Source organism: Temnothorax longispinosus, chromosome 12 (assembly GCF_030848805.1).
Source record: "Temnothorax longispinosus isolate EJ_2023e chromosome 12, Tlon_JGU_v1, whole genome shotgun sequence".
Lineage (NCBI taxonomy): Eukaryota > Metazoa > Arthropoda > Insecta > Hymenoptera > Formicidae > Temnothorax > Temnothorax longispinosus.
Genome location: NC_092369.1, coordinates 59,675 through 76,411, shown reverse-complemented (window position 1 = coordinate 76,411; position 16,737 = coordinate 59,675). Strand labels below are relative to the sequence as shown.

At 40.6% G+C, this 16,737-nt stretch overlaps 3 protein-coding genes and 1 pseudogene across 3 annotated transcripts; all 4 read right to left on the bottom strand.

Annotated features, from left to right (window-relative positions):
- Positions 1 to 4,586: 4,586 nt before the first annotated feature.
- Positions 4,587 to 5,177, bottom strand: LOC139823211 (uncharacterized). Its single transcript, XM_071795599.1, has one exon. It carries the CDS (start codon positions 5,175 to 5,177, stop codon positions 4,587 to 4,589), a length of 591 nt encoding a protein of 196 aa, XP_071651700.1.
- Positions 5,178 to 5,250: 73 nt separating this feature from the next.
- On the bottom strand, positions 5,251 to 7,241 carry LOC139823210 (uncharacterized). Its single transcript, XM_071795598.1, has 2 exons — positions 6,549 to 7,241; positions 5,251 to 6,489 (listed from the first exon to the last, which is right to left on the bottom strand). Exons 1-2 carry the CDS (start codon positions 7,239 to 7,241, stop codon positions 5,251 to 5,253), a joined length of 1,932 nt encoding a protein of 643 aa, XP_071651699.1.
- An 87-nt stretch (positions 7,242 to 7,328) lies between these two features.
- LOC139823209 (uncharacterized) lies at positions 7,329 to 9,344 on the bottom strand. The gene has a single exon (XM_071795597.1). The coding sequence runs from the start codon at positions 9,342 to 9,344 to the stop codon at positions 7,329 to 7,331; it is 2,016 nt and encodes a 671-aa protein (XP_071651698.1).
- Positions 8,773 to 12,239, bottom strand: LOC139823208 (cap-specific mRNA (nucleoside-2'-O-)-methyltransferase 1-like; annotated as a pseudogene).
- Between the last annotated feature and the right edge of the window lie 4,498 nt (positions 12,240 to 16,737).

Here is a 16,737-nt window from a genome sequence, read left to right as displayed (position 1 = left end):
AGGCAGAAGTATGCCTTGTTTAACACGGTCAAAAACTTAATTTATATGTCATAGTAGTTGATAAAAAACAGTGTTAATACCGGCATGAGTTATTTCCCATGTCGGAGAATCGAATTAAAATCGAACACCCCCCACTTCACTTCAAGCTATCCGACATTTAATCGGACCGTATTTTTCTTCCTTTGTTACGCGAGTGCGCGCTCTGAACGAAGGCTAACTTGAACTGCGCTCACAGGACGCGGTATGAGGATATATAGGGCCCTGTCCTTTTGACAAGTGGAGTGCCACCAAAACTCTGCTACCATCCCACGAGTTCAAACTGCCCCGAATTCAAATTTTCATGTGTTGAGGTGGTAACGGCGCTAACTTTATCGTCGAACGCGGCACTAAGTTCGCCGGCCGGATCAGGAGTTCGACTCTGCCGCTGAAAGGGCCCGAGAGACGATCATAGGTGTGGATCGCATTACGTAATGATTGAGTTCAGTATTAGGCACACAAGCGATTTGTACGCGCGGTGTTCGGTTTATACACCTCCGGAACGGGCGGGGTTTGTTTGTGTAAACGATATGTTGCGGCAAGCGGGTATATTCTCAACGGCGGGGATAGTGCAGGGCGCACCTCAGGCGCAGGTGGCAGCGAGATAGCGACAAACGCGGTATTACAATAATGTACGGAACGCGATAATATACAAACGGCCAGGATGGTGCGGCGCAGTCGGCGCGCTGCAGGCGTGATAGCGAAACGCGGTATATACGGTAGGTACGGACTCGGTCTATTACAACCGGCAGGATAGTGCTGGTGCACTGCGGCGCGATGCCCAGCGCGGACCGCGGGCGAAAAACGCGGTTGGTATACAGTAGATTGACGGACTCGGTATATTTACACGGCGGCTGGGTAGTGCTGTTGCCACTCGATAACGACTGCGACATTCCTAGCGCTTCTAGGCGCGGTGGGGGCCGCGTCGGTGATCAACGGCGGATGTACCGCGAGCCATCGGGGCGGCGGCAGCTGGAGAGCCCGCGTTGCAGGCCGGAGCGTGCTCGACCCACGCCCGTAACCGTTGCAGTCGGGGTTGAAGGGTGATGGAGTGCAGGTACACCTGAAGAGCACTCAGTCGAGGACGGGGAGCTCCAAACCTCGTTGGTGTTGGTGTGTCGCCACTGGGCTTCGGAGGATAGGTTTTCGCCCGAATCGCGGAATGCTGGAGAGCTAGATCAAGTGCCTTGCTCTCGCTGGAGCGTCGTGGATTCAGATAGCGTATCGGCGCGGTGGGTTCGCTAGGAGGGAGGCACGTATCGGCAGGCGGCCGAGTCGCGCTGTGGTGGGGCGGCGCGACGCGCGCGCTCGGTCGCTCGGGTGAGGCTCGGGGTCCCGTCGGGCGGGGGTCGGGAAGACACCGGTGCCGCGCTCTGGCCCCCGCGGCACACGGTGCATTTGAAGGTAATAAAATGTAGGCGACCGCGCGGCGCGCTCGTCTTCGCCCGACGGATCGTCGGTCGGGCGGCATCCGCGGGGGTGCTGGCCGGAACGATGCTTTTGGCGGACGGGGTGCATCGTTACAGGGTTTTGGCCGAGCTTTTTCGGGATTTAGGCCCACTGATGTGAACGCAAGAATGCTTAGGCACCGTTTTAATATTATGAATTTATGTGCACCGTATAATAAGTTTCTCGAACCTTGAAAACGGCATTTGCTATAATCGGAAAACAGCTTTTGTTGTCCCAAGTTATAATTATCATAGGAATCTTAAATTGACCCCGTGAATATACATCTTCTAAGAAAATAAGAACACCTAATTTAATATAAAAATGTACCATAAATAAGTGATTGCTGACTCCGGTTCAAGAAATAAATACACCCGGTTTCTGCTAAGATCCACTTCCAAATTCTACTGCCAATTACGATGATGCAGAGTCTTTTAGTCACTTCGACCTGTCTACCAGATATTTTAAATTGCAAGGCCAACGTTATATAACCAACCCTGTGTAATAAATAATGTTCATGGTGACTAAGGCTGCATTCAGAAATTTCCACTGCAGTACGGAAAAGCCTATGTATACGGAAACGTGAACTGTCGGTTTGCAGTACTGGCAGTGATAATCGGAAGGCAGCCTAAAGGGAGCTAAGGAAACATCAACTACATAACCTATCGAACAGTCCTAAACATTTGTGGAATAAATATCTTTACTATAGGATAGCAAACCCAAGCTTTGGCCTTGAAACAGATAGTTAATTTTTCCAAGCACGAAATTGTAACTTCGATTGGCCGACCGCAAAGATTCCGAGCGAGCGCTCCTGGTGGCCAGATCTCGAAGTAGCGTAAATGAGACAGATGTAAGACTAGACCGGGACATATGTATTGTTTATTAGATTTTGCGTCCGCGCTTCGCGCGGGCTCAAAATCTATTCCCTCTCTTCTAAACTCACTCATTAATTAGGAGCACCATCAGAACCCCATAAAACCCAATTTTCAATTCCATTCGGTCAATTATTTCCCGAAAAATTGGAAAAATTTCTGATACCGGTTTCCAAAAAATCGGTATCAAAAAATTATCCATAAAAATTATTATCCATAAAAAAAATTCAGCTTGATATCTCAAAGTTTGCGAAAATTAGAGCAATCACATACATTTTTCGAAAACCCCTTTACTATTAGCAATTTTTCTAATTCTATTACATTCTTTAGTCTTTCTACCCCTATTTCATACATAATTCTTTAAGATTCGATCAATTATTTCCGAAAAATTGGAAAAATTTCGGATACCGGTTTCAAAAAGATTCAGTAACGAAAATATACATCTGAACATATTGCATCAAAAACTCAAAATCAATCTTTTCTTTGATTTTTTCTACCCCTATTTCATATATAATTCATTTAAATGTGGTTGATTAGACCTAACTTTATACGCAATAAAAGATTCATATACGAAATTTATGAAAACAAGACAGACAGAAGACAACTACTGTTTCCAGTGGCAATTAAACCCATCCTCAAAAAATTAATAAAATTTTTGAACCAAAAAATTGGAATTTCTGAACCGGTTTCCAAAAAAATCGGTAACGAAAAATTATACACTTTATAGCATTCCCCGAGAAATATATATTCTACCACTACTTCATATACAATTTTTTAAGATTCGATCAATTAACCTTTAAATGCCACACCTCTCAAAATCTCGTAAGTTCACTGAGGGGTCTAAAAAAACCTCAGCATGAAAAATGTCTCCTTACTCATTGATTTTTTTATCTTTAGTTATGACCAATTTTTTCAATGTTGTTCAAGGTCTAGAGAAGAGTATTAAAATGCTAATATTGTTCAAAATTCAATTTCAACATATGTATAAAAAATTTAGGATTGCCAAAAAAGTTGAAATATTGGCTTGTACCAAACAAATGAGTCGTAAATTTTTAATATTTTGACCGAAAAATTTACAGAGTACTCTTGAGATAGTATATTTTAAGGAAAAACAAACACCAATATTGAATTGTTTAAAAAAGGTATTATTTTGCAATGTAAAGTGTGATTTTTTCCTTACAAAAGCACATCATAAGTAACGCTCCAGGCCATACCTATTTTTTATAAATTGTATTAAAAATTACAGAAAATGTATTTCTAAGTATAATATAAAGTGGAAAAGTCCAAAAAAGTTCATAAAATTAATTTGAACCTGCACAATCAATGCAAATATATGCGCGGTGCAAGTCACACATCGGCCTGAGACAAGAAGGACACTGCATTTTGTTTTGCGATCTTTCGAACGCTTGTATAATAAGCACCTTGTTTTTGACTGTTCTCGTTCCACCCGACCTCGTTCGAATGGAGGAGTTACGTAGGGCAAAGAAAAACTCGCGCAAGCTTGATCTTCGCCTTTACTGATTGATATAACTTGTACAAAAACTGTTCGCGATTGTCGCTTTCTGACCGTTACGCTCGATGTTCTTGAACGTTCTGTTCCTCTCTCGCGGGGTGTGTACCTGGTCCGCGCGCTCGGACTCTCTACTTGGTACTCGCTCGCCTAGGTTCGCTAGTGGCGTTGCTCACGATCGGTAAATCACCGCGCAACATTCGAATCGGCACATCATGCTCTAACATGTTGCCCGCCTTGAAAGACTGGGCTTTCAAAAGAATATTCATACATAATGAGAAAACAATACTCTTTGGTATTAAATACAATGGATAAACCACGTGACCTTGCATAACAAAACCTAATTATAAGCGCGCAGTATTCTTCGCATTAATTATATCTTAAACTTAAAATTAGACCTCGATGGGTAACAAACATATCTTCGACAGAGCGCGTTTCGTGACTCCCTTAGAAGTCTTTACACTGACGACTCGCGTTATTCCGTCATGACCGGAGTGGCACTCCACTATCCTCCCTAACGCCCAACGCATGGGTGGCGCTTGCTCGTCGCGTAAGACAACCATCGCTCCAATCTCAATCTTCGACGCTCGATCCTCGCGATTCCATTTGCACCTCTGCTGAAGGTTCGATAAATACTCATTCGACCATCTTGACCAAAAATGTTGGGTCAATTTTGCAACGTATTGAAACCGAGTAAGTTTGGCGATTGGATGCCTCACCGATTAAGAATGACCAGGAGTCAAGGCAGTGAGATCGGTGGGGTCATTAGAGATCGGCGTTAATGGACGGGAGTTAAGCACGGCTTCAACCTGAGTGCACACGGTGTACATTTCTTCGTAAGTTAACAACGCCTCGCTTAAAATTTTGCGCAAATGCGTTTTGACAGATTTAATACCCGCCTCCCATAAGCCACCCATGTGAGGAGAATACGGCGGAATAAAGTGCCATTGTATGGCTTGTTCAGAGCAGTAATGATCGATCGCCGATATATGAGATTGTTGCGACACTAACTCGTATAACGCGCGTAACTCGTGATTCGCACCCTTAAAGTTGCTACCATTATCCGAATAAATGTTCGCACACTTGCCTCGCCTCGCTATGAACCGCTTTAGAGCATTAAGAAAGGCGGGAGTGGTCAAGTCGGGAACTAGTTCCAAATGTATGGCTCGTGTGCTCATACAAACGAATAAACATAAATACGCTTTACATGTTTTATTACGACTAAGTTTAATGATAAATGGGCCTGCGTAATCAATCCCGACGTTGAAGAACGCACGCTTGGGAGTCACGCGACTCTCTGGCAAATCCCCCATGACATGCCGAGCAGATACGGGTCGGGATCGAAAGCAAACGATGCATTTATGGAGAACTTTACGAACGGCAGATTTAGCGGATAGGATCCAAAAGGACTCCTAAATTCGACAACAACGCTTGTGCACCGACATGCAACGACTTATAATGCGCATCGCGAATGATAAGAGTAGTAACGGGATGATTGGACGGTAAAACGACGGGGTATCGACGTGAATAGCATACCGGGGCGTTACGCAGGCGTCCACCAACTCGAATAAGGTTGTCGCTATCCAAGAATGGGTGCAGCGTAATGAGTGCACTATCGTGCCTGACTCTCTGCTCAGCCTGTAATTCGAGAACTTCTCGACCAAAACGCTCCGCTTGTACCATGCGGAGAATGGTTGCCATCGCTCGGTTAAGCTCACGCACCGTAAGTGGCCACATCTGCTGAGTCTGCGAAGGTTCTGGACGCTCCTTCCATCGCAAACAATAGGCGATGACTCTTTTAAGCTTCGACAAAGATGAAAACTTCTTGAGGATGTCATTCGTTTCGATGACTTGAGTGGCCAAAACGGTAGATTTCTTGGTTTCGGGAACCTCGCCATTAGGTTTCGGAGTAGGCAGGTTAATGTGATCCTCGGGATGCTGTAGCCATTGGGGTCCGTGCCACCAAAGGCGTAAGTCCTTCAACTGATTAGGTCTGATTCCGCGCGAGATCACATCTGCGGGGTTGTCCTCAGATCTGACGTGTCTCCATTGCTCTTGCGAAGTTAATTGGTGAATCTCGGTTAGTCGATTCGCCACAAAGGCCTTCCTGATGTGAGGCTCGCCATGAATCCAGGCTAAAACTATTTCCGAATCACACCAATAAAATCGATCAGGAAGCGGTATCGTAAGTGCTTGAGTCGTTGAATCCGCTAATTTCGAGAGTAAGAGTGCTGCTAATAACTCGAGACGCGCAACACATAGCGTCTTTAGTGGGGCGACTTTGGACTTTGCACACACTAATCGAATAGTAACATTTCCCGTGGCATCAACTGAGCGTAGATATATACACGCTCCATACGCGCTTTCCGAAGCATCCGAGAAACCGTGGAGCTCTATGCGAACCGGATCCTTGCAGACGATCACTCGAGGTATGGAGATGTCATTGATGGAGCTTGGCTCCTGGACGTACGCGGTCCATTCGGTGTGCAGGTTGATTGGCATCGATTCATCCCACTCCAGGTTGAGTTGCCACAATTTTTGTAGTAGAATTTTAGCCTTGATGATAGCTGGACCGACAAGTCCCAGGGGATCGAATATTTGAGATACGGTCGACAGCACTATGCGCTTCGTCACGCGAGAATTCGTATTGTGTGCGGTAACACGATATTGGAACGTGTCTTTACTTGGTGTCCAACCAAGGCCAAGGGTTTTGGCTGATGGCCTTCCTCTGCAATTATAGTAAAATCTTCGGCGCCTTCCTCAACTAAAGTTGGCTCGTTAGATTTCCACTTGGATAACTCGAAACATGCTGCTCTCAATACCAATATGAGTTCATCCTTGAGCACTCGCAGCTCATCGAGATCATTGCAACCGGTCAACAGATCGTCAACGTAGAAGTCTCGAATGATGATTTGGCTCGCAGCCGGGTAAGATTTGCGTGCGTTGTGGGCGGCTTGATGTAACGACCGTATGGCCTGAAACGCCGACGCTGCGTTGCCATAAATTATCGTGAGAAGTAGATGATCCAGAATGGGCCCGTTGATGCTAGGTCTCCATAGGATGCGTTGAAGATGCCTTTGATCCTCCTGGAGGTTTACTTGGCGATACATTTTTACAATATCCGCCGTTATGACGTACAGATGCTGTCGAAAACGCAATACGATTGCGAATAAAGTTTGCTGGATGTTAGGACCCACTCGAAGTATGTCGTTCAACGATTTCCCTGAGGAAGTCTTCGCCGAAGCATTGAACACCACGCGTAGCTTACCCCCTTCGTGGGTAACGACCGGATGATGCGGAATATAATACACCGCAACAGGCTCCTCTTGCTCAGAATTGATGACGGACATGTGATTGAGCTCGATGCATTCGTTCATAAATTTCACGTAGTCCTCTCGAAGCTTCGCGTTCTTTTCTAACCTTCGTTCCAGCTTGTGAAACAACTTCAAAGCATAGCTGCGGGATTATCCCAATTCGCTGGGATTGCCTTTGAAAGGAAGGCTCACGGTGAAAAGTCCGGTATCGTCCTGCCAATGAGTCTCCATGAAATGACGCTCGCAAATCTCGTCATCGCTCGACATAACGGCTTTATGCTCAACCTCCTCGATCTTCCAAAATTTCTCGATTTGATTATGAAGCGTAGCCTCCGATGAGAAGCAACAAATATAAGACCTCGGTGGATCGCCTAACGCAACGTCTCCCGACACGACCCATCCCAGATGCGTTTTCTGTAAGATCGGTAAGGATTTACCAAGCTTGATTTGCCCGATGCATAACAACTCCCAAAACACGCTCGCGCCTAATATCGCATCGACTCTATCGGGAATGTAGAATCTCCCATCGGCAAGCTTGATATTCGGAGGAATTCGCAACTGATCTACAGCTATCTTTGAGAGCGGCAATCGTTCTATTATTTGTTTTACTATTAGGAATTGAACCTTGGCTCGATACGCGGTATGTCGAGACTGAATTACCGTAGATGCGCATTCCGTGAGATTAATTGATGAGGCCAGGCCTCCTACTGAGCAATTATACTGGTGCGTCGAAAGTTGCAATAAATCACAATATTCCTTCGTCAAAAAGTTGGATTGCGATGCCGAGTCAAGCAATACCCGACATTCATGCGCGTTACCAGAAGCATCGTGAATCCATACGCGGGCCGTAGACAACAGCACTCTAGATTGCACCGGGAAACTGACGCTATTACAATTAACGCTCGAATCTTGTTGCTTTGCGTTCCCAACGCCAACGCTACTCGCATTCGCGATTTCTGAATTTGCCACCTTTTCGGCATGGCCGCTCGGATGTAATAACGTGTTATGCTTAGCATTGCAATTCTTGCACGCAGACGATTGACAATCTTGCGCGAAGTGATTAGGACGCAAACAATTGCGGCAGAGTTTTCGGTCGTTTACCGCGGATATTCTCTGAGGAACGGTTAAGCCCTTGAACTTATTGCACGCGTACATCATGTGTGATTCCTCGTCGCAAAATGTACATTTACGCATTGATCGATTTTCCTTGCTCGTGCTCGCGAATGCGGTTGAACCGTCGACTTTCCTTTGCTGCGACATCGATTTGTTTCCCTGTGGCTTTCCCGAAACTGATCTGCTTGTTTCAGGCTCGATTATGGAGCATCTCTCCTCGAGAAATTCAGTCAAGCTGGCAACCGTGATATCTTCCTTATCCTTTATGTGGGATCTCCACTCACGGCGAGTGGCGGAATCAAACTTCGCGATTATTAAGTGATTAATAATTGTATCCCAGGTATTTGCTCGGAGCGACTCTAATGCCCGAATATGACGAAGAATACCGTCGAGAGTTTGTCTCAATTGGTTTCCCGATTCCTTTTGCATGACCGGAACATCCAACAATAATTGCAAATGCCTGCTGGCAATAGCGCGTTTATCTTCAAATCTTTTCGTCAAGAGATTCCAAGCGATCGGGTAATTTTCCGCGGAGGACTCTAAAGACTGAATAACTTCTGCGGCTCGATCTTTCAGAGATGATCTAAGATAATACATACGCTGAAAGTTTGTTAGCTCGCGATTACCATCTATTAGCCCTTGGAAGCTGTCTCGAAACTCTAGCCATTTTTCCGGATTTCCGTCGAACACCGGAAGGTTCATCGCTGGCAGCTTGACTTTAATACCGTTATTTGCGTTACCAACATCTGCATGTTCGCGATTTGCCCCTGCAGGGCGGGTCAATGTATTTACGAGGGCACGAGCACGACCAAGAAGGAGACAGTATCGATCCTCGATGACCGGACGCTCCGCATCATCCCCGTCTAACGTTTCGATTTGCGATTGCACTCTATCAAATTGAGACCATGAATTTTGTACAAATTCGATTTTCGCTTTTAAGGCTTCTACCGGTTCGCCACTTTCGCTAAACCCGGTTATGAACGTTTCAAAATGTGTGAGACGCGCCTTGCACGTTCCGCGCTGACGCCTTAACGTCTCCAAACCTTCAGGCATGTCGACTTGCGTGGGCCTCGAAGGTCTCGAAGTTCAATCAAAGGACCATAATGTTCCACCCGACACGTTCGAATGGAGGAGTTACGTAGGGGCAAAGAAAACTCTTTGCTAGCTTGATCTTCGCCTTTACTGATTGATATAACTTGTACAAAAACTGTTCGCGATTGTCGCTTTCTGACCGTTACGCTCGATGTTCTTGAACGTTCTGTTCCTCTCTCGCGGGGTGTGTACCTGGTCCGCGCGCTCGGACTCTCTACTTGGTACTCGCTCGCCTAGGTTCGCTAGTGGCGTTGCTCACGATCGGTAAATCACCGCGCAACATTCGAATCGGCACATCATGCTCTAACACTCTTTGCTAATTCCTGTACAGAAGCGGGCAGCTTCTGTGAAACTTGCCATCTCTTGCATACATCTGGTGTTAGCAAGAACTTTTTTTTAGCACAAATGCAAATATAATCGTTCGGAGCTGGCTTCCATAGCGCGTCGCAAAATTTCTTCGTGAGGTCATACCTGAAATATCAAATATTACACATCAAAATATTAGTTATAAATAGTACATGTTTATTCACAGTAATTAAACTTATATTCATCTATTTAAGTTTAAATCAATCTGCTCGACGGTATGTTATATTTATATCTTTAACAGATATTTACATTTGCTATAATTTAATGTATAAGAACTATACAAACTATAATATACAGACTTTGCAATATTATTCGTTGATACGGGTAATTTTGGAGAAACTCCAAATGTTACGTGTTACTTATTTAATTTGATCTGTGTTTAATTAATTTCAATATTTCTAAGTAATGTATGCATAAGAATATACCAATAGTTAATATATTGCAATATCATTATTATAAATCGCGTTACTAACATTTTATAATTTTCTATACTATATTTGACGAAACAAAAGAAAGATGTACTTACCTATAAGATATGTATAGGATAGCTTGCTTATGTCTTCTCCACCGAGCATATAAGCATCCAAAATGTGTAATGCGAGTGTATTTTCCATCAGCTTAAATTCGTGTACCAGTTCAGCATATACAAGTGTGTTGGACGGTAATTCGATCTTTACGTCTGTTACCGATTCCCATTTACCTCTTACATATCGGTACACTCTTCTTCTTCCTAGACCTAAATAAAACGTTGGCAATTTATTTTCTTCGATGTTCGGGCCTGAAGCGCACAGCATGTAATACCAATCATGTGGTTCGCCCGTTCTTAATAGAGTACTTTGTACGTTGTCGTTCTTCAATTTCTTTGCGTCGCAACTGAGTAACGTTATGGAGTCACCCAATATCTCCTGTACCTTGTCTTGCGGCTTTGATACTGGGAGCCTTACTCTGGTTTTGTTCGGCAAGTTCCAATACTTGAGTTGAAAGCAAGTGATTAACGTGAGAGAGATAATCCATTATCGTTTGTGTATCAACTCTTTTCTTTCTACATATTAAATAACGTTCCGAATTAGCTGGCCTGGAGCTATTGGGCTTGAAAATGAAAATACTGTCGAAAGACTTGTACATCAGATAGACAAGCCCAACGCTAAAAGGTGTAAACAAATCAAACAGCTTTGTAACGAAATCTCCTCCTGGTCTCACTATCATCAGTGCCACTAGACACTGACATAGATATAATTGCTTCGATAGAATCTCTGTATATTTTCTCGACCTTCCACCAAGAATCCTCCGTCCGACATCATAAAATGTACGCCTTTACCATTGGTATGTTTCATCACCAGCTTCCTAAAGTCCTCTTGATTCTGTGCGTCAAATACATCTCCGTTGCCTTTGGAGCCATAAAACGGATGGAAAGTCTCGCACGGATCAGCAAAGAACTCGTCCAATGTAAAATCATTTTTATTTTGCAAAGTAAATCCAAATCCTTTGGCATGCCACTTTTTCCTAGACAGAACGTATTCGCTGAAGCCACCCGGCCCAGCACACACATCCGCGAAGTACAGCAACTCGTTGGGATGTAAATTCTTTCGACACGTGAACATAAAGTCGCACGCTCCGTCTTATGTTCGCCATCTTGACAGCCGCGCGATTCAAAAACTTGACAGTACCTACCGTTTCGTACGGATTTGAACGAGTTCTTGCTTTACGCATCTCCACCTTATCCAATTTGTCAAATATGGTTTTAGAATTAATGATCTGCTTTAGAATCTCTGGATTGCAAAACATGGTCTCGTCGTCTATACTGGACTTTTTCGGACCCAACTTATCCATTTCAACAGTTCTTCAGCTAGGAACGTATCGAAACGTACGTTTTGCAACCATTCGATATCTTCTATAGCCTTTATCTTTTCTTCTTCGGGATTCCACTTGAGACTCGCTTCCTTGAGATCTGGCACGCAATGTCCAAATCCCCTTCGATCGTGTTGTGTAACTGGTTTTATTGGTTCCGCATGACCTTGGTCATCCTTTCCTAGACCTTTATCTGGCGTGTATCCAATTTTTTTCATGATCCGCTGTACCTTCTGGGATACATCTACTGCTTCATCTTCTCCAATATATTTTTCTTTCAAAGGTACATCAGTACTGAACGCTTCTCCGCTATTCAGTTTCATCTTTTTATTCGGTTGTTCATGAAAAACATCGAAGAGTCCATTCTGCTTTTTGGATTCTTCCACATCGTCGAGCAAGTAGCCAAATTTGTCCAAAGGATCATATTCATACCCGGAATCTTTACTAATGTCACTTGCGTCATTCTGCTGTAAATGCAATGTTCCCGATTGAATAGTGTCATCGGAACTTGTATCGGAATTTGTACCTAAAAAACAATAATCTAGTTATAGAATCTGTTCTTGGAATTAAAAGGATATATAAAAAGAAAAAAGAGAAAAAAGTGAAGATGAGATACGTACTATGCATGTCGTCTGTAGACATTTTTAACGTTTGCAAAACGTAAAGCGTAAACGTTTTCTGACCAGGTTTCTTTTTCTCAACCTGTAAAGTAAAAAGCGCCCATTAGAGATAACTATTAAAGAAAAATAATATAAAAATATAATCGTAATTTTATATTTAGTCAAATTTATAGATTACGGAATGAAAAATACACTTTGTGACGCCAAAAAAAAACCGTTGAAAATTTATGGTGCTTATACATGTCTGTTTAAAAGTATTATTTTTAATAATGTACATTTTAAAGATAAATGTGTCTGCTGAGATATAAACAATAATAAAATCTATCGCAATCTGTTATTTGGCTGTAATTTATTCACATTGCTCTAAAATTTTTTTTTTTTATAAATGTCTCTCTGTTTCAATTCACAACACGACGTACAGTACGGCCAAAGTTACGGCAATGGTACACGGAAAAACATGAGGTGCAAGCCACCACAATCAAGAATCGAAAACATAAGAGCATCATTTCAAAATTCTCCGCTGCGATTAGCTGGTACGTTTGCCGATGTTTTTCGCGTGCTACAAACTTTACATTGAAGCGAAAAGAAGATATAACAAACGCCAACGGTAACAAACTCATTAAATCAGACACTGATAATGGAGTAAGAGAGAGATAGGAAATTACTCCATTTCTTAGAATTTATATACACTTCTCACAAAAATTAAAAGAACACTAAATTTTTTTTTTTAATAGGCAAAATTCAAGCAGCTTAACTTTGTTAAAAATGAACAAAATTTAAATTTAAAAAAAGGATTTTAAAGCTTGAAATCTCTACTTTCGAAAGGTTATTATTTTTTAGTTTCTGTGAGTTTGGTAATTTTTACATATAGAAAACTACGAGCTGGACAAAATAGAAAATGTTTCTCTCACTTTGTAGGCCTGTCACGTGCACAAAAAAAATCTGCAAAAATTTTCGACTTCCTAACGTGAAAGCTTGAAGTTTTCCTTGCAAAATCTTTTTTTAAAAATGTTTCTCCAATTTTTTGTTACTGAATTATCGTAGATTGAATAAGAAATGAGCATTTTGACTTTAATTGTTGTAACTCCCTTAAAAATTATTGTACCGCAATTCAAAAAACAGATTCTTAAAGCTGAAACTTTGCTCTATTTAACGGTATAATTGCCAAATTTTTTCAAATAACATGTAGACATGATACAAATGGATTAAAAAAATTTAAAAATTAGCGATTTTTCCCTTTTTCATTTTGACCCAAAAAACAATTGTGCAGCACAACAACACAAATTTATATTTCTTTATGTTTTTTGTACTTTTAAGTATAGTAATGATAAATTGGTGTAAAAATCGAGCAAGCTTTGTGTAGTGTTGTCTGATGACAAATTGGCGGCAAAAACCGAGCAAGACCTATCACATTTAACTATATAATGATATTAATTATATATTTTTTCATCTTATATATATTTAATTTACTTTAAGCGTTTAACGAAAAACAGTGTATAATGAGCATAAAAGTTTTCGAAAATACTTTATAGAACCTTTTTATTGTTCTAGAATTGTTATATATATATTTTTATTTTTTTATAATAACCTTCATTACGATAGGATCAACGATTACCGAGATATGAGGGAAAAACTGAATTAGAGCACCTTTTTTCAAGATGGCGGATCGAGCCCTGCAGATAGAGGTCCGGACTTTCAGTATGTTCAATAGTATGCCAAGATAAAGGTCTCCACCAATTTATAGCTTTTTTCCAATTATTTTTTCTATTCGCTATATTTTGATCTAATTTGACTGGACTATACAGATTGGGATTGAGATTGGATTGAAATTTAATCAATCAGAACAGAGAAAACTGATCTCAAGTTTAGTAAACTTTACTCTGATTGGTCAAATTTCAATCTAATCTCAATCCCAATCCGTAGTCTGATACGGGCATTAAGGGGATGCTAAAGTGACTCAATTACCGACAATTACAGTCAAAGGTCTAATTTTGAAACGGCTTTATAGATCGCAAAATCCTTTTACATGAGTAAAGTATAGGTACTAATGAAGGGTGGGAATGTAAAATAATTAGTAATAATTGAAAAAAATTAAAAATGCTGTTACCTCATTTTCTAATATAAACAGTTGTATAAGTAATATGTACGAAATGAAATGTTCCCACCCTTCAGAAGACGTGCACAAACAATAACGTACCTTTGAAATTGAGATTGAAAGCCTGGAATAAAAATAAGACGTTCGAAGAAATTATAACCTATAATCATGTCTATCCTTGTCTATCATGCATCATTGTCTACACAAGGACAGATACAGAATTGGTCGGTAATACAAACGGCTTTAGGATCCTTCTGCAGTCGCAACGTGGTGGCTACTCCTTATTGCTGAATCAAAATTTGCGCTAAATAAAAAAAAATTATTTTTACCATCAAATAATTGAAAAATGTCCAATTAAGCGTTCGACATATGTATTTCCCGACGGCAAGATGTAAAACGTGCAAACTACAATTTGATCATATTTATTTATTGGATATAAAAAATGGTTATTACTTTACGTATCTTTATTTTATATTTGACATTATTTTTTACATTATATGTATGTTATCTATACTAATATCTATATCTATATCTATATACTAATATATAAAATCCTTACGGGTGGTGTATGTTTGTGCGTTTTTAACTTAAAACTATTGGACCGAATTTTTACCACAAGTATATAAAATAGGGGTAGAATTTTCCGGGGAGTGCTATAGAGTGTGTAGTTTTTCGTTATCGATTTTCTGGAAACCGATTTTTTTAATTCTTACGGGTGGTAAAATTAAAAAAATTAAAAAAACAAAGCTTCCTCCATGAGGAAGCAAAATTGGTTTCCAGAAAATAGATAACGAAAAAACTATACACTCTATAGCACTCCCCGGAAAATTCTTTCCTATTTTATATACTTGTGGTAAAAATTCGGTCCAATAGTTTTTAAGTTAATAACGTAAGGAAAGGGAGAGGGAGAGGGAGAGGAAGGAAGAGAGAGAAAGAGAGACTATTGCGTGTCTTATTACATATGTCCTCCGGGGCAAAGCCCGGGCAACCAGCTAGTATACTATACATTCATAATAGATTTGAATAAAGTGTGCTTGAAATTAAAATATATTTTTTTTTTCTTTCAATAATACATGAACACAGCATCTTTTTTGAGATCATATTCTACCTTTTCTTTTTTTTTTTTTAAATTTTTACCTATAAATGGAAATAGAGAGTCAAGAGAATTTATGAATATTTATTCATATTTAAAATTTAGAGATGATTCCTTTAACTATCAAAAATCTTCTTCAAAAATCAGTAGATTGCGCTGTTATCGTTATCGTATATAATTCTCGCTGATATATTCATAGATGGACAAATGTGGGTATTTTTCTTTCAGGGCCACCAAATGGCCATTATTCGTATTATAGAAGATATCATATCGAAGATAGATCGTTTGCAATTTAGGACATTGCTCGAAAATTGCGAAACTGTCGGCGTTCTCGGTAGGTACATCCAAAAATATTTGTTTTAAGTTTTTACACAGCGTCAGTGGTTCGTCGAAATTGCCCTTAAGATCCAACAAATTGACTTCTTCCAGGAGTTGACAAGAGGAAAACAATCTACGTAAACTAATTTGATCAGTTCTGCCAAAATAATTACTGTAACAAAAGCCATACTATTATTATGGTTTCCGCAAAGGGAAAAACAACAATGTTTCATGATGTTTGCAAGAGATGTAAACATGCAAATTTTGATAAAGAATATAATAATATATTTAAAAGAAAATGTAACACACACGTACGTATATGAAATGTTCAGTTTTTCGTAAATTCTTGCACTCAGCGAGGGCCATAATTCCTCGCGAGGTAATACCACAGCCCGTTAAATCTATTATTTCCAAGTCTGGACACGAATTTCCCAATTGTATTGCAACTGCATCTCGATCTTTGTAAGGTGATCGCGGGTATGGTGATCGGCCGCTAAATGTGCTCAAATTTAAATTACGCATTCGGCGATTTTTTTGCAATATTTTGCAAAGAGTTTCAGTTGCTATATCTATCCCTCTAAGGTTTAAATCCTCTAGAAATTCTAGATTTTCGAGACACGAAAATTCTAATGGTTTGTATTGTTGATTGTATGAATCATATTGTTGATTATTACAAAAACTGACATCCAATACTAAAAAAAATATATATATAATATGTGTGTATTAGTCATACACAATTTACCTGTAATCTTAAATATTATATTATTTGTGTACATACCTTTCAACATTTTACATGTTATCGAAATTCTAATAGAACCGAGTCGGCAAGAAATTTGCAGCCACTTAATCGTAAGTGCGTTAAATTGCCGCAAATGTTGATAAATTTGTTGAAGTGCTCAACATCAGAAATGTCTCTGTTGTGGTGCGATTGGATCGCAAGTGGACTTAACATCTTTCTAGTGATACCCAGAAGCGAGCCACATAGTATAATTTTCATATTTTTTTTCATTATTT

Excerpts from the sequence above, each read along its gene's own strand:
- LOC139823211 (XM_071795599.1), bottom strand. The coding sequence starts at position 5,177 with ATGGGGGATTTGCCAGAGAGTCGCGTGACTCCCAAGCGTGCGTTCTTC.
- LOC139823210 (XM_071795598.1), bottom strand. The coding sequence starts at position 7,241 with ATGAACGAATGCATCGAGCTCAATCACATGTCCGTCATCAATTCTGAG. Across the intron at positions 6,490-6,548 it reads TGGCCTTGGTTGGACACCAA|CGCATAGTGCTGTCGACCGT; the intron begins GTAAAGACACGT and ends CGCGTGACGAAG.
- LOC139823209 (XM_071795597.1), bottom strand. The coding sequence starts at position 9,344 with ATGCCTGAAGGTTTGGAGACGTTAAGGCGTCAGCGCGGAACGTGCAAG.